This window comes from Cnephaeus nilssonii, assembly GCF_951640355.1.
Source record: "Cnephaeus nilssonii genome assembly, chromosome: 21".
In the NCBI taxonomy this organism is placed as follows: domain Eukaryota; kingdom Metazoa; phylum Chordata; class Mammalia; order Chiroptera; family Vespertilionidae; genus Cnephaeus; species Cnephaeus nilssonii.
In genome coordinates, this window is record NC_137092.1 from 28,298,336 (window position 1) to 28,322,936 (window position 24,601).

At 51.3% G+C, this 24,601-nt stretch overlaps 1 protein-coding gene across 1 annotated transcript in view; it reads right to left on the reverse strand.

The window, feature by feature from the left end:
• SMYD2 (SET and MYND domain containing 2) overlaps positions 1-24,601 on the reverse strand; it is a 48,866-nt gene continuing 24,265 nt past the window's right edge. Inside the window, exons 3-12 of the mRNA XM_079761921.1 lie at positions 17,857-17,967; positions 15,218-15,278; positions 14,404-14,528; positions 12,734-12,801; positions 9,550-9,652; positions 6,740-6,850; positions 5,951-6,071; positions 4,907-5,081; positions 2,815-2,923; positions 1-432 (exon numbers count right to left, since the gene is read on the reverse strand). Of these exons, the coding sequence (XP_079618047.1) occupies positions 352-432; positions 2,815-2,923; positions 4,907-5,081; positions 5,951-6,071; positions 6,740-6,850; positions 9,550-9,652; positions 12,734-12,801; positions 14,404-14,528; positions 15,218-15,278; positions 17,857-17,967 (1,065 nt within the window). The 3' untranslated portion in view covers positions 1-351. The remainder of the gene's footprint in view (positions 433-2,814; positions 2,924-4,906; positions 5,082-5,950; positions 6,072-6,739; positions 6,851-9,549; positions 9,653-12,733; positions 12,802-14,403; positions 14,529-15,217; positions 15,279-17,856; positions 17,968-24,601) is intronic.

Below are 24,601 nucleotides of genomic sequence, written 5' to 3' on the forward strand. Positions count from 1 at the left end.
TACTATTCCCTTTTTTATTCTCTTCCATCATTCAGGTTTGTTCACATTATAATAACAGGCATGAAGGGGAAAAATATAATCACAGTTTTCAAAACTCAACCTGTCCAAAGTATCATACATGAAATCAGGCCATCATCTCTTAGGGGAAAAAGCATTAAAAAATGACTGTGACCTTACGGTTAAAATTAAGACCAATTCCACGTGAGCCATGTGTCAGGTTTAAGTGCACATAGTGTTTTCATGGCAATGACTTTACAGAAATGCAGGCGTGATGTATCTGATTTGAAATACTCAAATACTTGAAGGTTTCTGCATGAGCACTTAAATAAAAACTGCCACACTGGCATCGTTTCAGTGGCTTTCAATTTCCTGTTTGATCTCAGAAATGTACGGATGATCTTTGCCGTGAGCCACTTCCATGATCGCCATGGCCTAGGAGAGAGAGACAAAGAGGGGGCGGTAAGAGCCCAAAGCCCATCCCCTCGCACTGGCACCTGGGCTGACTTTAATTCAGCTGGACTTCCCTGCGTTAAGGGCAAGAGGCAAACTGGCTTTCAGAGCCTGTGCTCTGCTCCAGCATCTGTTCCAAAAGGGGGAGGGAAAAAAAAAAAAGAAAAGGCCCTGGCAGGGTGGCTCAGTAGGTTGGAGCGACATCCCGCCCACCAAAAGGTTGTGGGTTCTATTCCTGGTCAGGGCACACACCTGGGTTTCAGGCTGGATCCTAGGTTGGGGCACAGAGGGGAGACAACTGATCGATGTTTCTCTCTCTCACCCCCTGTCCCTTCCTCTCTCTCTCTGAAATCAATAAAAACATATCCTCAGTCCCTAGCTGGTTCGGCTCAGTGGACAGAGCATCAGCCTGCAGACTGAAGGGTCCTGGGTTCGATTCTGGTCAAGGGCACATGCCCAGGTTGCAGGCTCCATCCCCAGTGTGGGGGCATGCAGGAGGCAGCCGATCAGGGATTCTCTCTCATCACTGATGTTTCTATCTCTCTCCCCCTCTTCCTTCCTCTCTGAAATCAATAAAAACATATTTTTAAAAAACTTAAAAAAACAAATATGTCCTCAGGTGAGGGTTTTGAAAAAGGACAAGATTAGCTAGTAACCAAAGAGTCACCCAGTGTCTACCACAGCAATAGCTGAAGAAACCATAGAGAGAAGCTGATTGCACGACATTTTTTACCCCAATATTCTAAGATTTGAGTAAAAAATGTTTTAGGGATGGATTTGGCTACGGTCAACCAAGTAAACAGCTCTGCTGGAACAGAAAAGTCACAGTGAACTTGACCTCAAACCTGTCTGATTTTAAGGTTACATTACTAATCTACAAGACACGACCAAACCATTTTTGCCTTTCAACAAGTGCATGCTTTCCTCTTAACACATATTCTAAAAAAACAAACAAACAAACAAAACAAAACACCTAAAAATTGCTGCAGGTTTCATTTTTGGAAGTTAGAGAGAACGTATTAAATAAGGTTCTTTTAGAGGGAAGAGCTATAAAGTGAGTCTCCAGTGGCTCCATGCTTCCTAGCTGTGTGACCTCGGGCAATTTACTTAACCACTCTGTGCCTCTCAGCGTTAATACACATCAAGTGTTTGGGATACTGCCCGGCATATAGAAAGTACGTATTGAATAAGAATTTCTTTTGCTCCTTTGTACTCAACCATATTACTCATAGAAAAACTCAAATTACTCCCATCCTCCCAAGCGGGATTTGTGATGGCCTGTGACGATGACAGCATTCTTTCTACTGTGCCACTCTGTTCCTAGGTCTCAAACCCAGAGGAGGCAGGCCAGGGAAGAGTGCAGGTCTTCAGAATCACCTGTTAGAAGCCTCCCCTCACCCTCTGCATTCCTTTCATGACTCACGTTCCTTGCTCAAATCTACCCTACCCTTCTTTGACCTTGTACTTAATTACCTACCAGCCCATTGCAATTGTGACCTAACAGGTTAATTCCCCCACCCCAAGTAATGAAGGCGATAAACAGACAAACTCACTAGTTTAAAAAAGGAAAATGTTATACTTAACTCACACTCCTAGCCTGGCGGGGCCCTGACCCTTGCATGTGGGATTCAGACCTCACTCCCACGTTCCCCAATAGTCTGGGAAGGTTTGGGGAATCTGGAGGACTGGGCATCCAGGCTAGTCGGTGGCCCCAACTTTTACAAACATTCTGACAGGAGTCCACAGGCTGCCCCAAAGGTTACACGTTACCAACTGTTAACTTCTACATCAATGACGAGGAGAGTCTACTGGTACAACCGCACGGCTGTGAGGTGAGGGCCAGGGCTCTGCCTCTCCCCCGGGAGCGCTGGGTGGCCGGCGGGTGCTGCCAGGGTCCCGGTTTCCCCGTTTCCCTGCGTGCCAGTCACAATAGGAGTGGAGGGAGCTGAAGCCTTCGACTCAGAAAGGCCCGTTTAAAATCAAGGCCCCAGCACGTACCCGAGGCTAATTAACCTGTTCGCATCTCAATTTCCTCACCAGAAAAATCTCATTTTTTGTGAGAATTACAAGCCACAGGTCAGGGTCCTGGGATGTAACTGACATACCTCGTGGCCTCTGCCCACGGGCACGGAACAGGCAGTGTGGTCTCCCCGGTGTGGGCTGAGCCTCCCATCCCATCCCGGCCGACCCCTCTCCTCACAGGAGGGCCTGGACGCCCACTAGCAAAGGCTCAATTACTCCTCCCCCATCTGCCGAACCCACCCCTCCCACTGCCATGGCCAGAGGGGGGTCAAGAGGCTCTCAGGGATGGAGAAAGGAGGCTGGGCGGGTACCGAGAAGCCGAACCTCGGGTCTCGGGCGTACCTTCCGCAGGGCTTTCTCTCCGGCCGCTCTGTTCTCCAGGCCCATGTACAGTCTTCCCAGCTTCAACCACATGGAGGCCACGTTGAGGGAGTACCGTGGGTAATGCTTGCTGGAAGGGGAGAAAGACAACAGGCCACCTGGTCAGAGGCCGCCGGGCAGCCCACGGGCCGGGCGCAGTCAGCGTGGCTGCGGCTGCGGAGCTGGTGATGCCACACCCACGGAAGCCACGCCCCTCCCACCCGGCAGGTGCGGCCGGAGCCTGTGGATGGTCAGCCCCAGGGGATCACCTGGAGGCACTTCACTGCATGCAGTTTGTGTGTCTGAAAAGCTACATGAAAATTGCAGGAGAAATCCTACACAAAAATAGTTACAAACAAGGCATTCAATCCTAATCAGATTTTTGGTTTTAGGTGCACCCAAAGCAGGGCATTGGGAAACCATCTTTTCGGGTAAATGCCCTATCACGAGGCATGAGGCCTCTCCCCGCTACTCCCCCGCCCCCATTAAAGAGATAGTATACTTAAAGACATACACACACTGATATGCCTCGAGGCCCCAGCTTTGTATCACACTCTATGATACCAGCTGGTTTAGCAAAACTATAAGCTCTGAAGTCAGGAGAACGCCTCCCATTTCCTCTAGATGTCCTTTCTCTGGCGTCCAGTAGAGAGCTTTATACACACACAGTGGGCACTTGCCGTCTGGTTTTAACCGGTGGCTGACTGACAGGTGGGGCGCGCCTAGGAGAGCGCCCTCTTCCTGGGAACAGAGACCTGCAGGTGACTCCTGGGAGAGAGGATGTGTGCTGGGGTGTGTGTAGGAGGTGTTTCTTTACAGGCTGGTTGGTATTGCTCTACCCTCAAAATTCGCCCAAAATACACGCATTCTGACTGTATTCCTGGGCAGGGGCCAGGCCCTGGGGCAATGCTGTCCCCCGCACCCCCATCCCCCTAATTGCCTCCAGAAGACGAGGACTGGGGTTCATTAAACTCAGGAAAAATCCAGAACAGCCAGTTCCTGCTGGGAGAGAAACTGCAAGGCTGAGGTGATCTCATTCCTTCTCCTTCTCCTCCTCCTCCTTCTCCTCCCTCCAGATCTCACAGAGGAAAGTGTGCATGAGACCACAGGGCTTTCTCATCCGCTGGCAGAAGAAGGATAGGCTTTGAGATTATCCCCAATGTAGCAAATTCTGTTTCTAAGAGCAGATTTTAGGAGCTGCTTCCCCTTGGGCTCCCCCTGCTGGCTAATCAGGGCAGTGTGGGGGACGTAGAGGGCCAGCAGGGCAGCGAACATTCAGACCAGACACCAATGTAACAGTCCCTCAGCTCAGAACGTGAACTGAGGGCTTCTCACATTCGCGAGAAACACCTGGGGTGCTTCTGGAACACAGGGATTTCAGGGCCAGTGCCCAGATTCTGACCCACTTGGTCTTGAGGCGATCCTGGCAATGCAAGTTTAACAAGCACCCCAGGGATCTGATCCAGGCCGCGCCGGCCCTGCAGTGGCTAGTCAGAGCCAGAGGACAATGCCACGGCCTCCATCTGTACCCCACGCTAAGGGTTAATAACCCCTCAACAGGAAACTTCCCCGTGGCTGATAGTCATTAATACCACACGGTAAAACCCAGCTTGATTTCTTCAAACCGAGGCGGGATATTGAATAACCACAGCCAATCCAATGGTCCCCAAGTTTCCTCATTAGCAACCTGGGCTGCAGTTTAGGAAAACACGAGGGGAGAATGTGAATAATGATGAAAAGAAACAAACAGGTGGCTTTTAAATACTGGCCTGAAACAGCTACAATGGATATCAGCACCTGGGGAGGTCCTGGGACCCATCTAGCGCCAGCAACCCCTGGAAAACCTCTACCTGCCATCCTACGTGTCTCTTCCAGATGGTGGAGGGGACAGGCAGGACCCACGGGAGCAGCACCCTGCCCCTGAACCTCCGGAGGTGGGTGCAGAGAAGAAGAGAAAGCTGGTCTGGGCCTGCTCCAACACGGGGCAGTGAGAAGGCAAAACCGCCTAGCTACGCACTCCAAAGCACCAGGCTCCGTTCCGTGCGGAGGCGGTCGGAATGGCCATGGCGATCACCTGTAGGGCTTAATGATTTTCTGTCCGTATCGCAGAGCTCCTTCCCAGTCCTGGGTGTACAAGCAGACGCCCATGGCTTGGTACATCATGTGCAGCATGTACACGTTACTGTCCTCAAACACGGAGCTCATCTTCTCCTGGCTGAGCTCGCAGATCTCCAGCAGCTCGCTAGGGGGTGCTGTGGGGTCAAGGAAAGGACTGGCCGGCAGGCTGGGTCCAAGGAGTCCTTTTGTCCACTCCACCCGTCCCCTCTCCCTCTGAAAAGGTCAATTACAGAAAGCCAACCAAAAGCGAAAGGAATCACGTGTTTTTTTTCTTGAAGAAACAAATGGAAAAAATCTGAAGACCTCAACGGCTAAAATACAACAGCAGAACTTCAGCCACTGGCAACAGACCCTCAGATCAGCTGTAAACAATGCTGGTTAGAATCACCAACCTGCAGTCTTCTCACTACAGGTAAACCCTCAAGGCTGAGCTGAAGCATTTTTAAGGAAGAAGTCCCCACCCTGGGAAAGTTCTTGCTCACGCTGAGAAATAAACATACCTTTCCCCAATTTCCTTTCACTTGATGTGAGTGCTTCCCGTAGTTTAAATCTCATGCCTTTTCAACTCCCAAGGCAATGCTTTAGGAATATGTGTTGTGGTGGCCAGCAGACATGGGGCAGAACCCTGGGTCTGCTGGGGAGCTGCGTCCTTGGGGCAAATGATCTGTATCTAATAACAGGGCGATGACCAGGTGAGGCAATATAAGCAAAGCCCTGGCCCGGTGCCCAAAGTAATGTGCCCCCAAAATGAGTGCCTTCAAAGAACTGTTCTCGTAGTTTTAGACAATAACATGTCCACCACATTGCGCTCCTGGCCAAACTAGCCAAAGAGAAATGAGATCGGCATTAGAAACTGATGTGGTTGACGCCAAGTCATGGGGTGGTCCGTGAGCCTACACCCATTGACGGGGGGACAGGCACCTTCGGCCCACCCCCTGCTCCCTCTTCCCGCCTCTCCAGCTCCTCCTGCAGGCGAACTCCCCGCAGCTGTCAAGGATATACTTGTAGTGCTTGGCCCTCCGGAACTCCTCGATGACGTTGCGCGCGTATCGGACCATGTCCCGGATGGCCTCCGCCTTGGGGGGGTCGTTGAGCTTCCGGATTTTCACCTTGGCCTTATCCTGAGGGAAATGTCCACAAATGCAAGGCGTCACCTCCCCCCCGGAAACCACACGGATGGGGAAACCTCGGGAATAGTGCATTCTCCCAGGCGGAGGTGCAGGCCTGCCCACTCGAAAGTTACAAAAGGATAAAGGGGATCAGGCGGTGGATCGAAGAGAAATGCAACACACCTTTACCTTTTTACAAAAAAACACACAAAAAACCCAAAACATTTTCTAGACAATCCCCATCTGGGCAGGACACCTAGAACACGTGTGTTCGGGTATGTATGAATCAGGAGACCAGAATGAGGAGGGGCGGCCTGGACGAAATAACCGGGGGGATGCAGAGAAAACCCCACGCACTCCGAACAGGTTGGAGCCTGGAAGCTGTGCTCACGTGCTCTCCCCTCCCCTCCCCTCTCTTCTGAGCAGTCGTTTCTTTTCCAGGAAACACCTGGGCACAGGCTTCTCTCCTGTGTGCGGTGCCATGGAAACGTCGTCATCGGGTTTGGACAGAGACCCGGTCTGACCGGATTCCCGTGGACTGACTCAGGGAGGAGCATTTACAGGGTCGGACACCCCGTAGGCAGAGACCCCGAGTCACACGGGGCACTGGTTTGGCAGAGAGGCCCTGACACACAGAGTCCGGTGAGCACCTTGGCCCCGAGCGCCCTCAGGGAGCTTACCTTGTCTTTGGTGGTGCACTCGCGGCACTCGCAGGTGAAGAAGTAAGAATCTCGTAGCCGGTCGTTCCTGTCTTCTGTGGGATACAGGAGGTCAATGTAGCTGGTGAAAACCTAAGGGGGTCCAAAAAGTGCCCGTTGCAGTCGGCCACAGGTCCCCTCGCTCCTCGGCCTTCCTGTGGCTCTGCCAGCGTCCGCGGCGGTGTCCTCGCAGGGACGGACGCAGAGGACGGCCACAGTTCAGGCCACAGTTCAGGATCGACACACTTCAACGCCCCCCCCCCCCCCAGTGTCGTCCACCTGCTTGCGGGGGAGAGAAAGGGCGTCTCTTCCCGCCTTCCACAGAGTCCAGAGGCCCCTAACACAGGGAACAGGAGCACTGAAAACATCCTCCCAGCCCCCCGCCGCCCCCCACCAGAGAGCAGCTGGCCTTGGTCCCGGCGGGAGGGAGATGCTCTTGTCTCGTGGGCAGAAGCAGAGCCCCATGGGGCACAGACTCCCCTCACCCCGGGACTGGCCCTGGGCTGTCTCTGCCCGGCCTCTCTCATTTCACAAGCTGACGGCTTAGCTGCATTATTGATGTTTCCCTTTCTCCTTCCATCTGCTGGCGATGGAGCAAGAAGCTGGGCCCGGCAGGCTGGGACAAGTGCGCACGGGCAGGACGCAGCTTCTCGGACCCTGGCGTGCCGCGGCCTCCCCCAGCTGGGCCCGACAGAGAACCTGGAGAAGCCTCCCCTGGGGGCCCCGCAGGGTCTGCGGTCCTTGCTTTTCCTAACGGGGTCTGGGAGTGAGTCTGGGAGCATATGGAGGAGACCGGCGTGTAACTGTCCGTTATCTACTCACTGGGACGGGACCCGCTGCTCATCCCACACCATCAGGCAAATGTCTGACTGCACAGATGGATGGCACAAAGCCGTCCGCGTGCCAGGAGCCTCGGGCACTGGCGGGCAGGCAGGGGGCACTTGCAGGGGCTGCCAAGCTCTTCCCACCCCAGAGGGCAGTCATGGGGACCTCGAGGCTCATCGATGCCCTGGGGAGTGGGCTCCTTCCTCTGTGAAGGGCAAGTCACCCCCAAATCAGTGCCTTCCCCCAAAAGAGGTGACTGCATTGCAGACCTGTGAGAGTTCAGGAGGGCCAACCCACCGGAGCGAGCCCCGCTGGCCTCAGTGGCAGGAGCCTCCTGCCTCGTTTCTTTCAAATGACTGAGGGCCACGTAGTGCAGCAAGCAGGAGAGCCAGAAGATGGCGACAGAGGCCGCTCAGTGCCACTGCTCCTGTCTCCCCTCAGCCCACAGGAGCACGGGCCCGGGAGATGTCCATTCTCACCGACTGCAATCGTATGCTTTAACCCAGTGGTCGGCAAACTCATCAGTCAACAGAGCCAAATACCAACAGGACAACGATTGACATTTCTTTTGAGAGCCAAATTTTTTAAACTTCTTCTGATGCCACTTCTTCAAAATAGACTCGCCCAGGCCGTGGTGTTTTGTGGAAGAGCCACACTCAAGGGGCCAAAGAGCCGCATGTGGCTCGCGAGCCGCAGTTTGCCGACCACTGCTTTAACCAAAAAGGCACCCGCATGGTCTCCACAAGATATTCAGAAACCACGATACTGCGCCCCCAAGCTCGATACCCTCGTCATGATGAATTTAGCAAAGAACATCTCAGTTCAGCTCTGGGTTAGCTGACAACTGCCGAGAAACCAAGGCCTTCATGGTTCAGCACACTGATCGCTGTGTCTCACACTTAAAATCCACACAAGCTCCTTAAAGTAGTATGAAAGATTATTAAACTGAAGTCTAATCCAAAGTGTGTCACCATAATCCCTAACAATCCATTTGTTTCATTTTTGTATCCTTACATCGGGACAGATGGCCTGCATGCAGCGATACGCTAGGCCGGCGGGTGGGGAAAGGGCACCGCGGAGCAGTGGCCGAGCACCTGGCCCTCGCCACGCCCCCACGGGAAGGCGGGAGCTGCAGGTGCCTCCTGGCCACAGGCTGCCCCCACTTGCCCTATCAGTGTGCACACTGGCCAGCCGAACTACATCCCTAAAAAGTGGACTCTCCCAAGTTCAGGTGCGGACTTGAGAGGACTTGAAGAGCTGATATGTCATTTGGAGTTGTAACTTTTTAAAAATTGTTTTATCCTCACCTGAGGATATGTTTATTGACTTTAGAGAGAGGGAAAGGGAAAAAGAGGGAGGGGGAGAGAGAGAGATACGTGAGAGAGAAACATCGATCACTTGCCTCCTGTACGTGTCCCAACCAACCTGGGATTGAACCCGAAACCTTTTTTGGTTTATGGGACCATTTTCCACCCAACTGAGCCACGTGGCCGGGGCTGGAGTTGTAACTCTTTAGCTACTGGGGGGCTATGTTTTCTTTTAGGTAACAATGCTTTTGGCCTTTTGGGGGGAGAAAAATAGGCCAAAATTCACTAATTTTACAAAAGCTCCACCTGCACTGTTTGGTGGTGGGAATACAGACTCCACAGGCAACCCGGAATTTCATTCTGCTCCCTCTGCCGTCTCCTTTCTCTATAAATCTCCACACGCCTCTGCGGGGAACTTCACTCACCGTTTTCCTTTCCTGTTTTCTCTTGGATGGAAGCGGCAAGCACCAAGTGGGAGCCAAACACATGGGGCTCCAAGCCACAGGTCACAGGTCTGAACACTGACCCTGGGAGGCCTGAGGACGGACACGGCGGAGCTGCCGGGACCCCGCCCAGCCCGTCTCACCCAGAGAGTTCTCTGCCCTGCCTCTGGAAACAGCTGTCTGCACGCTGCCCCAGCCACCCACGCCACGCACTCACCTCGTCTCCCGGGCTGATTTCCTGCACGGCTCTGACTTCCGCCAGGGTCCCCTTGTAGGTCACAATGACATTAGGGCAACAACTGTGATTCATCAAGGCAACACTGCCAATCAGAAGAGAGAACCGATGTGCTCAATGAGGCTGACAGTCTAGGGCAGTGGTTCTCAACCTTTGTAATGCCGCGACCCTTGAATACAGTTCCTCATGTTGTGGTGACCCCCAACCATAAAATTATTTTCGTTGCTACTTCATAACTGTAACTTTGCTACTGTTATGAATCGTAATTTGAAAATCTGTGTTTTCCGATGGTCTTAGGCTCTACAGCAGTGGTTCTCAACCTGTGGTTTGCGACCCACAGGTTGAGAACCACTAGCAGGGTCGCCTAAGACCATCGGAAAACACAGATATTTACATTACGATTCATTAACAGTAGCAAAGTTACAGTTATGAAGTAGCAACGAAAATAATTTTATGGTTGGGGGTCACCACAACATGAGGAACTATATTCAAGGGTCGAGGCATTAGAAAGGTTGAGAACCACTGGTCTAGGTAATCCTTGGCTACTTCCTTGCTAAGCCGCGGTAACTTGGTCTTTGCAGGACATTAGCAAACAAACCTAAGAGCTGGCCATCATATCCTAAGAGGTTTTTCTGCATTCATTGATCATCTTAAGCTTTCACAGTATTGAAAAGTGAAATGTGCCGTCCGAAATAGTGACATTTAAAACCAGCCGGTGTGGCCCAGTGGTTGAGCATTGACCTATGAATCAGGAGATCAGGTCAGAGCACATGCCCGGGTTGTGGGCTTGGTCCCCAGTGGGGGGCATGCAGGAGGCAGCCGATCAATGATTCTCTCTCAATATGGCTGTTCTATCTCTTTCTCTCCCTCTCCCTTTCTCTCTGAAATCAATAAAAATGTATTCTTTAAAAATACACACAAATAAAACAAAAACAAAATAGTGACATCTAAGCCCGAAACAAAAAAACACACACACACAATGATAAAAAATGGCAACAAAAACTCCTGACTCACGACCCAATACCCACAGTGAACTGCCACTCGCTGTACACCGTTCGAGACAAGCGGGGGGTCATTTCCAAGCCGCTGTTTACGTTAGTGGATTATCTCTAACGTGTTTTCTTCCGACGCTGAGCAATCGCCGCCGGGGAGGTGCCATCTCCCAAGTGAGGGCTTGTGATCCTCCGAGAGGCCCGGAGGAGCCCGCGCGAGCCTCTGCCCCTCAGGGTCCTCATCGGGGAAACTGGGACACGCTGCACCTGCTGCTCACGGCCTGCTTTTCAGGGGCGCGAGGACAGAGACGCGCCTATGCGAGGGGCTTTGAGCTTTCTGATTATATCAAGGTCAAAGTTCTGAGAACAGAAATTTCTAAACTACAGGGGAAAATGCTTGATCTCTGGAAATGCTGCCTTTGAAATCACAATACCGAACTGATTTCCGTCCAAGGGGATTTTTCTCCCAATTAAAACGGCCTGCAGAAAAAACCGGGGCGCACGTGGGCATTCGCATCCAGATGTCCCATGGCTCTGGGGGCCACTTGCCTGAACCCTCAGCCACCAAAAGCCCTCTCCCGTTTGCCCCAGGAATACAAAAAAAGCAGAGAGGATGGGCTGCCCCGGGCTTGCCGTGTAGGGGTGGGAGTGGGGGGGTGGGGGGGCCAGGCGCTGAGAGGTCTGAGTGAAGTCGGGGGTGGCCTGGAGCCTGGGAGGGCGTGTAGCACCTCTCCCCCTGGCAAGTGTTGCATCGGGCCCTCGGAAACCCCGTAAAGCACAGGCATGGGAAGGCATCAGCAATGGAAAAGCAGAGCCCTAGAGCCATCCTGCAGAAGACGTATTAAGTTTCCCATTTCAAAACAGACACCTCGGTATCCTTTGAAGGAAGGTAGGGGAATGCTAAGGCCAAGAACTTAGAACAACTCCTGCTCTGGGCACCATTCTCTTCCTGGCAATCACGGAAAAGGGCGAAACCTCCGACAATACTCCTCGGTGCCTGCTTTCAGTCCGACCTGAGAGGCTGAGCAGAGCCAGCGAGGTCATTCCAGGTCTGAAGGGGTCCACACCAGCCCCCTGAGGAGGGTCTCCTGGCCTTTCTCCTTTTCTCTTCCTTTTCCCGAGGGCAAATGTCCACAAGAGCTTTTTCCCCAAACACTTCTTTCCTCACTATCAGAATTCAAACCACAGAGGACACCACTGTGGCCCCAGGAACAGTATTATCAGGGGGATAAACGCTTTGTTCCTGCGGTTCATGAACCTGTATCCCTGAGCCATGAACCTGTATCCCTGAGGCCTGCAGGATGCACAGAGCTGGGTGACACCAGACAGACACCCCAGGAGCTCACATGTCACCCATGCAAAGGCGTGGGGGTCAAGGTTTCCTGCCATGGCTTTGACCTAAAGCCAGAGGCCCCTGTAGTGAGCACTAAGCAACGTCACTTTGGACGGAATAATCTACAACGTGGATTGATTCAGACGGGGATGCAGGAAGGCTCCTGGCGCCCTCTGGGAAGCCAGGGCTTGATTTCATGGGACTGGAGCATTTTGGTGAAAATACTCATTCCATGAAAAGGACCGTGGCCAAGCCATTCCTGGCCATCCATGAACGTCAGGGCTACCGAGATCTCCACGTGTCAGCTGGCTAGCCTCTCGTGAATGAAGCATTCCTAAGGGAAGCGAAACTCCGATAGTTCTCCGACATTCCCCCCTCGCTCACTGCTGTAGTTCACTCTCTCTCCAAGCTGCGCGGTTCCTATACAGGTATTTTTCAAACAGGACAGATGGAGAAGCAGCTCATACATTCTCCACGTCAGCCTGTGGCCAGTTGTTGGAGGGCAATTAATGTTTCACTTTAAGTGCAAGAAACCCATAGATTTCCATAACCACGGATATGCAAATTAGCACGTTTCTCAGCGGGGCACACTGTAAAAACGTCCTTTAATAACAGCTCTCTAGTAACAGACCGGGCAGGACTTAACACGCAGCAGTTCTCTTAACAACTACCGTCGGCTCCTCAAATGTAGGGGAAATGCTCTGAAATCTGGCAGAATTAAAAAGGTGTCTTAATTCACTTGGAGTTCCATGTCTGTCACATGCAGTTAGGTAGGTTATTTTAAAAAAAAATCAAATTAGTGTTAAATAAGTAAAAAGGAAAGAAGTCAAACTCAGCCTACTCGGGAAATATCGCTGATCCCAAATGAGACAGTTCTTCATCCTCAATTGTGAAGCCGTTGCAGTTAACCTGCAGTGAGAAAGGGGGAGAAAGAAAACAAAATAATGCGCTAAATCTTCTTTCTGGATAGAAATCACTGCTTTCGTGTCTGACCTTTTAATTTCTGACCTTCTGTCTGGATAGAGATCATCGCTTTAATTTCTGACCTTTAATTCACGAGGAAGATGTTCTGGTTTAATGATTTTAAAACCTTTCTTTTGGCCAAGGCATCCTTTGTTCAAACAAAATTCGCAAAAGCGAAACGGTCAGGGGAAGTACCTCTGGTCTAGCCTGCCCATCCACCTGCACGCAGTAGCCCAATGGCACAGACCACAGAAGTTCAAGGATTAACGTTTGTATATTTGCCTGTGTGAGTGAGTATATATGTGTGTTTATGTGTGTGTATATGTATGTGTGTGCATATACTAGTATATGTGTATATATGTGTATATACGTGTATGTATATGTATGTGTGTGCATATACTAGTATATGTGTATATATGTGTATATACGTGTATGTATATGTATGTGTGTGCATGTGTATGTGTGTGCATATGTATGTGTGTGTGTACATGTATCTGTATCTATCTCCTGGATCTCCTGAGTCCGTTCAAAATCCAGACTCTCAGTCATTTCCACCACAAATATACTGCTTATGAGATCCTGAGTTTTGGTAATGAAAATATAGTCCCATATCCACTATGCTACCACTGAGAAGTCCTACCAGCATGCATTTCTGTCTTGGAGGAAAAGCTATCTTTTTTTCACAGCTACAAGTACGGTATATTTATTTCACCTCTTCAGCTTTCTCACATAACCATGCCTCAACTAACCCAGGAAAAAAAGTCACTTATCTAGTTTTTTTAAAAAAATGTAAGAGAAGTCAATACCTCAACTTTCCTTTGTTACCCAAATCCATGTTTTGGGATGCTTAGCAAAGTCCGTTGTAAATCAGAATAATATGAAATACAGCAGCACTTTCTTCTCTGTTCTACCTGAGCCCGAGCCTTAGCCTTTCCAGTTCTTTAAAGCTGCTCTTGTCTAGAACCTTCTCTAATTTTGTAGGATATCTTTTGGGTAAACATGGGCTTCTCTAAAGATTTCTGGCCAGGCTCCCTGCACCTAGACCCCCGGGGCTCCCCTCTGGGGTGACTCTTCTCCTAGGCCATGGGAGAGGGCCTCTCTCGGGGACATCTGTATGTGCCTCGGCTTTATCAGCACCGCGTGGGTAGGAATAAAACAATGCTGCTGACAGAATGGAAGGTTTAAGAGAAGAAAGGTAAAATTTAATGTGGGATCCTCAAGCGGGCTTTTCTTTTCAAAGCGCTCTCGGTATGCCATGGCACCGGGCACTGGCCAGGCCTCTGTTTTCATAAACTCTTCCTGGGACACGAGGCAGAGGGAGGGCGAATTTCCTGTGTCCAGCCATCGACTCGAGGCCAGCACAGGGAGGACCCTGATCTGCTCAAGGTCACCGAGCAAGGCCATGCCAAACGGGGTCCGACAGGTCAGGAGCCTTGTCCTCACAGAGGCCATCACTCTATTTCTGCTCACGTTCCCCGAGTGTGTGCTGGGGACAGGGCTCGGGCAGGGGAAGCTACACGCCGTGTCCCCTGACGCTGTTCCCCTTACCTGAGCAAAGAGCGCTACCAGGCTCTCGTTGTCGGGAAACTCGAGGTGCTTGGAGTAAAAGTGATGGAGAGCAGAAATGTCACTCTGAATCAAATCCTTCTTCTCGTTGTCTAATTTATCCAGATCTGTGGGTAAACACACCGTGATTCAGCAGGTAGAAAACTGGATTTCCACCTACACCCTTTTCTTACTGTAAATGGCATGGAGGAGACAGGAAATGTGTGGGGAGCCCCCCAAAAATATCCTTCCTCATCACTCAGTCTAACTGATGAACCCGAGGGGAAGAAAAGCTGCTATTTCTTCTCTTCCTCTGACACCTGACCTCACTCAGGACGTGACATTTCAACTGAGCATTGGCCACGAGGTCAGGGATGCGTGGCCGTGACCGATAACCAGCCTCAGCCCATGCGGGGGCCCCCAGTCAGCACTGGCATCGGTGTCATGATCGAGAAGCCAGAGAGCCGCCCCCATTTAAAGAGTTTCAGTAAAGACATAGGCTGTTTACAGGACTGCAACTCAGCAAAGACCCAAAAGGATTCCGCAGGCCGGGAGAGCCCGCAGAGATGGCTGGGAAGGCAGTAACTCATCCCCCAAGTTCCTACTTCCCGTTAATTACTTCCCAGTAATCCTGTCGACTCAGAAAAACAAGTTTTAGTCATTTTCCAAAACAGCGCATAAAGTCCAAGTAAAAACGATTCAGGATGAGATCACCACCCGCACCAAGACAAGCTGTCACCTCCCGTCTTCGGTCCCACCTCATCCACGATAAAAGTGGAGAAAAAGTAACTCCGCCGCCGGTCACACAGACACTTACGCGATTCAAACTCCTTCACGGTTAACAGTTTCTCTGAAGGTGTTCTCTCCGGGTGGCTTTTCTAGTAATCGGGGAAGAAATCACACAGGAACGGATTTTTAACAACCAGGGCAAAACGTGCTTTCACTTTTACGTCCACATGAAGGAAAAGCAACAATTCTCAACGAAGGCGAGAAAGCGACCCGAGAATCCACCATTGGGGCTCCGAGAGTGTTTGCCCAGCGTTCAAATCCAAGACTCCTTTGAAACTTTTTTTTTTGTGTGTGTGTGTGTGTTTTTAAAAGCATCTTCTGGGTCCCTAACGCCCCGCTAATGCTATGCACACAGTAGGCTCAAAAAAATGCTTGTTACGGGAAAGAACAGTGGCTGGAAAACAAACTTTTTAGGGCCCTGGCTTAAAAGGCCCCGAGCCTACAGATGAGCCGTCCTATTGATTATTTCTGCTTCTGAAAAGGAACAAAATCAAACCCCCCATCCATTTTACACTTTCTTTAAGCATAAGCTAAAATGATCTCAAATCCCGTGTTTCAAAAAGAACACTTTGGGTTGTGTCTGTGAGCCCGGATTCGCTTGAAACGCGTGGCGGCCTTTGTTCTAGGCGTCCCCAGAGGAGCTGACAATAGTAAACCCGCTAGGCTTTGAGAACATGAATAAACTCGGTGTTGACAAGAGTTCAAAAGCAGGGCTCCGGAGCTGGCCCGAGGCGTGTCTTTGTAATCTGGCTATTCAATGTGGGGATACAGGTGGTCTCGCAGGGCGCGCTCACCTCCCTAGTTAACATGTTAAGCTTCTCCCTGGTAGCTGGGTAGCCCGGCTCCCCTAATCCTTTGCAAGCCACTAGAATACAAATGGTCTGTTTTTTTAATCATCCGATCCTACAGGGATGAAAAGGAGGCCAGGTAACTTTTCCTTGAAGAGACTATTAGTGGTCGTAGTAATTACAATAAGAGTTGAATGAAACGGGTCTAAATGCATCGCAGCATTCGGGCGACCCTCCTAGCACCACAACATTTCAATAGTTCTTGTGGGGAGGAAATCTTCCATTCACAGGACGCATTTCTCTAAGATTGGTAGCTCCTTTTGCCTGGGAAAGCTTTTCATTCAGGAAAGTACACCAGCTCCTTCTGGGTTCTTAACCACAACTCTATAAATAACATCAATGGTGGGGGCGGGGGGGGGGCAGCTTGGTCACCCAACCCTCCCAGGATGCCTGCAGAGCTAATGGGATGGCTTATTTACCCTGACACCTCACCGAGGCGCACGGGTGCCCCCTACCCGTTCCTTCCGACCAAGTACCCTGCATATATTTAAGGATAACTGTGTAGTAAGGATCCAAAAGTCAACCTCCTCCAGGGAAAGCAATCCTGATTTCTCCGGCTCCCTCGGCAGGCACCCTGCCTGCCTCTGGCTACCCTGAGCTGGTGCCCTGGCATTTCAGCGAGCACCTGACCCCGGCTGAACATAACGGAGCGGTGAGCTCAGAGTTCGGAAATGATCCCCTTCTGTTTACGTGGCCCAGGATCCCAACTTAGTCTGGGGACGGGATGGTGCTAATCATTATGATCCCATTTGGCTCAGATAAAAAAATACAAAGTTTTAAAAGGGGGCGGGGGAGGTGGTGGCATAAAGAAGAGGGGGGTGAAGTTTCAGCTTAAAGGAATGACAGTAGAGGCTCTGCCACCACGTGGTTATTAGCAAGCATCTGCGTGGACATACACGCCTTGCGAGCCCCGCGTGGCCTATTACACTGTGTCCTCCCCTCTTTTTTCCTTGGCCCCTTGGCGACCAGTGAGGCCTGAGCAGACAAGGGGCGAGCCGCCTGTCCTGGCGTCACCGTGGGAGGAAACTGCTGTCCCTGTTCACACAAGAGCGTGTCTTTCCTCCTTTCGTTTACCCTCTGCCCCTTGCCTTGGTTTCCACTTTCCCACTCGGCTTCCTCTTCTCATTTGCATATGCCTTCCTGGCTGTCCCATCCCACCCCTCACCTGCCTAGACGTGGGCAGGGAAGGAGACAAGAAGAACAGAACACGGTACAGGAGGGGGGCGTGGGGTGCCCGCTCTGAGCCAAAAAAGGGGCTGGTTCCCTAGGAGGTGCTCATTCTTCTGTTCAATCGGGTGTTCATGCCTTGGAAATCCGTATTTTCCCACGTAATCCTATCTCATAAAAAAAAGCTTAGAATTTCACAGCGGTGGCCATGCTCCCGGCCTGGGGTAAGCAACATCCTAGTTGCCTAGGCCCCGTGGTCGGCAAACTGCAGCTCGCGAGCCACATGCGGCTCTTTGGCCCCTTGAGTGTGGCTCTTCCACAAAATACCACGGCCTGGGCGAGTCTATTTTGAAGAAGTGGCGTTAGAAGAAGTTGAAGTTTAAAAAAATTGGCTCTCAAAAGAAATTTCAATCGTTGTACTGTTGATATTTGGCTCTGTTGACTAATGAGTGTGCCGACCACTGGCCTAGGCCAAGTGACAAACCGGCCTCCACCTGGAGTTGTGTTCCCAGCCCTGCCCATGCGGAGGCGACAGGAAACGGGTCCAAGGATGAGCAACAAGAGATGATCACACAGGTCAGTTCCTCATCTCTCTGACCTTTAAGAAAAAAAATGAAATGAAACGCACTTAAACATTATCCCGTGTCCTCACCTGTTTGGCCAGAATCCTCGCCGTGAGCCTTACGGTCTCGGAGGGGTTCCAGTTTTCCCCAAAAACAACCATGGGAGAACATTCCAGCTTGTGCATGGGCCAATCTTCTTTCTGGGAAGGTTAAAAAATTGTGATTCAACGCACACGTACGGGAATGAAGTTCCAGAGGGGAGGATGCAACAAGTCCTCCCAGCTAAGGTCAAGTGAAACGTGTTTCCTTTTGGAAAACACCACGATGCTCACAACAGCCAGAGGTGAAAACATCCTTTAAGGTGCATACGGTCCCATAACCCTGACGCGGGCCTGGCCAAGGCTGTCAGGATGAGGACACAGCTCTTCACGAGCGTCTCGCCTCTTTCTGCAGCCTCTCGCTGCTCCAGGCCCCACACGCGCCCGGCCCTCTCTGATCACAGACTGTGACCTTCTGCGGAAGCGGTCACGGCGCAGGGGCGAGCGCTCTGGGTCGGAGCCCCGGACCTGGCTCCGCCGCCTTGCAGCCCTGCTCTGGCCCTGGTCTCACGTCGGGGCACACAGCCGGCTGGCACGCACAGCAACCTGTCCCCTCTGACAGGCGACAACAAAATGCACGTGAGGGCTTCAACGAGGTGGCAATGGCACCTATAATTAGACAGAAGGCTTCCTGCAGATTCAGCGGAGAAAATGGGAAAGCTGTACTCCTTTCTCTCCCACGTCTTCAAGTTTTATGCCCCAGGTTGAGGGTGAAGGATATGCGCTCAGTACGGGAAGGGGGGTGATGCCATGGAGTCCAGGAAGCTGAGCGGGGACAGGACACGAGGTGCTGCGGGACCATGGAAGAGGGTCAGGAGTGGGGAGGAAGTGATTGTGACAGCTGGTGACACGGCTAGTGTGGGATGGCCGAGAACTGACCAGACACCATGGAGGTCATGGCCAACTTTGAAAAAAAAAACAGGTGTGACAGCGTGGAGTACCTACCGGCTGCTGGCAGTGGGTGAGACAGAGAGAAAGAGAGAGAGAGAGAGAGAGAGAGGGAGAGAGGGAGAGAGGGGGAGAGAGGGGGAGAGAGAGAGAGAGAGAGAGAGAGAGAGAGAGAGAGAGAGAGAGAGAGGGAAGCTGGGAGAAATGGGGTGAAGGCTTGGAGGGGTGAAGGGTGGAGGGATCATTTTATATTTGGGGAATGTCAGAGCACTGGATACTGATGGAGTCGCCACGCACTCTTCCTCAGCGGCACTGGGTGCTGCCCGTTCTTCCCTCAGCCTTTCCTCCTCAGGAAACGGCAGCCCATCCTTTCAGATGCTCGGGCCAGAAACCTGGAGCCCTCCTTGTCTCCCTCACGTGCACGCTCCTCTCGGGCAAGTCCGTCACCTGTGCCTTCAGAGGACGCCTAGAACCCGGTCACTTCTCACTACCCCCTTCCAGCCCAGCACAGCTGATGTCTCTCACGGTGACGACTGCCCTTGCCTTCGACGCCTTTGACCCCTTCGACCGGGATGCCTGGCTCTGCTGACCCCCACCGCCTGTGATCAACAGGGCAGCCAGAGGCAGCCGCCTGTTACACAAAATCCGACCACGCCACCTCTCAGCTCAGGGCCTCCTGCTGGCCTCTCCTCCAGAGCAAAAGGCAAAGCCTCAGGTGACCTGTGAGGACACTCATGGAGCGAGGAGTCACTCCCCCTGGCTCCTGATCACGAGGGCCGCACACTCTCCTTCTTGTCCCTGAACAAGCCAAGCATGCTCCTGCCTCAGGACCTCTGGCACCTGCTGGATTTCCTGGCTGGAACTTTCTCCTAAATACCCACATCACCCCTCCCTCGCTCCTCCGTGTCTCTGCTCCAATCGCGTTTTCAGGACACCTGCCGTGGACAGATACCCTGCCCCAAACAATACTTTCTGCATCTTTATGTTTCTCCTTAGTACCTCTCACCACCTTCATTAGGTTTCTGGCTTAGTGGTCCCCCACCCCATCACAACAAAGGAACTTGGTCTGTTTTGTTCCCACCTATCACCCCAGAGCTTAGAACAGTGCCTGGCTCTTCCGAGGCCCTCCATAAAGTTGCTGAATGAAGATGACTCCCTACCCCCTTCCCTCCTTCCCTCCACCCCGTTCCGAGGAGGAAGGACACGGTGTCACTCAGTGACTGAATGCTGTGTGTGACACAGTCCCTTGGCCCCGGTGCTGTGCCAAGATGTTCCGCAGCGTTAAATAACGCCGTGCCAAATATAACTGAGGGCGGGGAGAGGGAGAAATGACAAGGTCTACACCAGGGAGAAGGGGATCTGCTTTTAGTCAAAGCCTAACATAAGAGCGCGGTGCCACGAGGTAGGGGCAGGTGGGTCCAGCTCCCCGCAGGCAAGCCAGCGCCCTTCCCAGGTGTCAAGCAAAGAGAGAAAGACAAAGAGGGCGCCAGGCCTCGGGATGCTGATGGGAACGGATGCCAGAGACAGTGATCGACAACTGGGAACGGGGTCCACTCTGAGCCCAGGAGCTCTGGCAAAAGGCCTTTGCAGGGCCTGGGAGAGACTGGCTTTCTGAACTGTGGATGGTGCCGTTGATGTTTAACCACAACGAGCTCCTGGGAGAAAGAAGTTTAATACTGATGTTTCTTCATTTGAGTTGTTCATTGTTTATTCATATACTTGGTACCAAGTGAATGTGAATATAAACAGCACGCAATGTTGACACTTAACTGATGTAAATGCCCTCAAAGGGAAGCGAGTCTACCCACAAGGAGCCCTCTGGGGGGAGGAGAGCAGAGTGCTGTCAGGTAGGACGCTGGTTGGGGGGTCGGGAAACCTAAATTCTTTTTTTTAAAAAAATGTAATTTTATTGATTTCAGAGAGGAAGGGAGAGGGAGAGAGATAGAAATAGCAATGATGAGAATCATAGATCGGCTGCCTCCTGCATGCCCCCTACTGGGGATTGAGACCACAACCCGGGCACATGCCCTTGACCAAGAATCAAACTGTGCATGACCTCCTGGTTCATAGGTCGATGCTCAACCACTGAGCCACACGGCCGGACTGAAGCCTGCATTCTTATGCCCACTCTACAGGGAAGCAGCGAGATGACGCCAGACAGGCCTCTTAATCCCTTTGCGTCCGTATCCTCGGCCGTAAATAACATGATTCTTAAGTTACTTAGCAGGTCCAGAAGCCTGAGTCTACGGTTTTACACCTTCCAACAGTGCTAATCAGGTACAAAGCTTGAGGCCTACCAAGAAATGCAGGGCCTTCCAAGGATAATCAGGCATTCACGTCACCGGAAAGGGGCGTGTGAGGGTCCAACCAGCTCATCCACAGGAAGCACTCAGGACAGTGCCTGGCACACAGTGCCCTCACGGCAGGGTAACTGTTCATTTATGGGTTCGTTCGTTCATTCATTCATTCATTCATTCATTCAATGAGCTCTGCAACTGACCCTAGAGGCAGGGATGGGAGACGAAGTCTTTGACTTTACGTCGTTTATGCCTTTATCAGGACACCAGATAAAAGCAAGAGCGCCCGTAACGTGATACTGTCCCACACAGCAGTTAAAGCACAGAGATGGCCTGCCTCCAGGAAGCGCAGAATCACGTAAGTTTCATCAAGGGAAATTAATCAGAATCATAACGTTTTCACTTTCTGTAGGAAGGTGATGACGACATTATCTTAGAGAACCCGACAGAGGCAAGTTGCCCTCGTTTTGCACATACGGTTATAAACAATCAGACTGGACAAAACTGGGGGAAAATTAGGCTAGCCTTTTACTTATTTATTTATTTTTGTATTAGCAGCTTCTTTGTACACAAAGTAGTTCTGCAACCCTTTGTGTTTTTTAAAACATTTTTTGGTCAGTTTCTCTAAAACCTTTTATCCATTTTTTTCCCTTCTAAATCCAAGCTAGTACTCCTGCCCGGATTGCAATCTTCATAAAAATTTGTATGTAAACTCGGATCCCATTTTCCAGAAAAAAATAATATACAGTAAAAATACATGCATAGGAAGGATTCCAAAAGGCGTAAAGCAAAGCATCACCAGTGATTTTCTCAGGAAAGGTAAGATTGTAGAGACTCTTCCTGAGCTTTCAGACTGGACTTTCTGAGTTTGCTACAGGAAGCACAGATTACCAGTGCGCTCAACTCAAACAAGTCAATCCACATAAAAGTAAGACATGGGCTCTTTTTGTACCTTTTAAACTTCTCTTTCATTTTGAGCCAACGTGCCACCTGCTCTGCACGGCTTACCTTTTTGTGCACGGACAAAAGTGCTTAAAGAGGCAGGAAGAGTTGCTAAACTGTCTCGCGGTGCACCAGCATTTCCAAGCCTGGAAGAGGGACTGCTCAGCCAGCCAGTTTTCTGCAGAGCAGAGGATACACTGTCTTCCTGGCTCAGGAGACCCGGATTTTATCGCCAAGTCCCCCTCTCTAACGCTTGCATTTGGTGTCTCTCTAGTTCTCATGGCGCCTTCAAAACAGACACAGGCCGCTTATACGCACATATATGCGCTTTCCTACAATGTGGACTAGTGAGCAGATGTCACACACTTTCCATTCCCTTCGAGAGCAAACGGAAGCAGGACCATCTCACGGGGAGGTGACCCACGCTGCTGAACCCCCACCCCGAAGACACATGCTCTGTTCTGTATTCCCCGTAAAAAGAGTGATTGTAGGGATGCACTCGGCCACTCATACACAGATTTTTTCCCGTGTAAAACATGTAGAAAAGGTTTCTAAATATTATTTAAAAATAAGTGGCTCAGTTTACGATGTTTCCTAGGTCTGGGAGACCTAAGGGAACTTAACCAAGATGGAACCCATGACTCCGGCCCATTCACTAATCACCCAGAACCACGACAGGTCATGGGAGCATGTCTGACTCATTTTCTACACTCCAGGGTTTTTTTCCAGTTGACAAAAATCAAGGGCTTTCTCACATCTTTAGTCACATGCTCCTCACATGTGCTTTTTAAAAATTTTCTTATCTAAGCCAGGGCATGCCCCTTCTTACTTTCAAAAGCACTCATAACCCCATCACCTCCATGTATACAACACAAACAGGGTTTTTTTCGTTTTTTTTCTGCTTGTTAATGTTAAGAAATAACAACCCAGAAAGTTCTACACCCCAATGATTCCTCTAAAACCACCGGCTTTCTAAAGCGAGTCTCTTAAACATGTCCTGGTGCCGTTTAGGGACGTCTGAGTGAGGGAAGACTACACTGAGCTTTCCAGGCATATTTATAAAAACAAATGTCGTTCATGAAAACACACAGGTTACAACACAAGCCTAACTAAAAAGCAGGTTCTGTTTCTTTTGTATTTCCCCCCCATTACCCTTTTATGCCTCATCAATGAAAAATCTTCCCTCTGGCAGGATCACACTGAGCCAAGTGGAGGAGGAGGAGAAAGTCAATGGGACAGGGTACAGCCAAACTGTAGAAAATACAGCAGAATCCTAACACGCCGAGGTTACAGGGAAGGGTCTGGGGAGAATGCACACGTCCATGAAAAGCCCACTTCTGTTTCTGTAACCTGTTCCCATGGCGCCTTTTTCCCTAGGGCAGTGGTCGGCAAACTCATTAGTCGACAGAGCCAAATATCGACAGTACAACGATTGAAATTTCTTTTGAGAGCCAATTTTTTTCAACTTAACTTCTTCTAACGCCACTTCTTCAAAATAGACTCGCCCAGGCCGTGGTATTTTGTAGAAGAGCCACACTCAAGGGGCCAAAGAGCCACAGTTTGCCGACCACGGCCCTAGGGGGCCCTCAGCATTCCCACAGAGTGTTGGGAAGGGGTGACAGGCCTCCTCTAGCCCTTCGTATGCACTGCGTGACGTCAGGCAGGTCACTCAACCAGTATGGGCGTCGTTTTATCTACTTGGGCTGAACCTGATCGCCTTCATTCCAACCTCACCCTGTGGTGTGGTGGGGCCCCCCTGAGGCCTGCGGGCGGGTGGGGCCCACCTGGGAAGGAGGCCCAGGGAGGGCGAGGCTTTCTCAGGTGGAGAATCACTCAATCACCTTCCTCCTCCTGCTCCTGTTTTGTGCCACCTTCATTCCTGCACCAGAGCCCCCACGTGGATCCCATCCAAACATTCCCGCAGGCGGAATCCTGAGGACATTTTCCCCCCGAGCAAATGCCTCCGATTCCTCCCTAAGCACGTAGGACGCCCTTGCACTTACTGTTATTAAACCCCTAGGACCGCGCTGTCTCATTGTAACGCTCTGCCCTGCACCTACTTAGCTCTTCAGAACTAAAGGATGGAAAGCCATGGGCGTCAGCCTCCTCCTTCAACCAGAGGAGGCAGACGAAACAAAAGGGAAACGAACAGGTCAGATCCAGCCTGTCACCTCTGGAAACCAGGGGCTTGGGGAGCGGCGTTATGACTGGTCATCGAGGGGGGCCCTCTGGCCCCTAGATTCTTAGCAGACCCACAGGAAAACTGACCTGGGGACGGGCTCCCCGGGCTGAGGGTGCATGGCCCAGGAACTGGGCAAGCAGCAGGGAACACTCCACACATTGCGAGGCTGAACTCAGCGAGCTGCCCAGGCCCAAGGCCTTTGAACATGGCTTAAAGTCACAGGACTGCATCCTCCATCCTGGGGCTCCTTGCTCCCCAGGCAAGCTCTTCAGGATTTAACCAGCTGTACAATTTGACTACAGGAAGAGAATGCAGAGACCGTCAGGCTGCCTGTTGTGAAGTAATAAACAGGCACTCGGGTTGGTGTGTTTGATTAATGTGAACCTCCCGAGAGAGGGCACCCCTCACTGTGTGCTCATAAATGGGG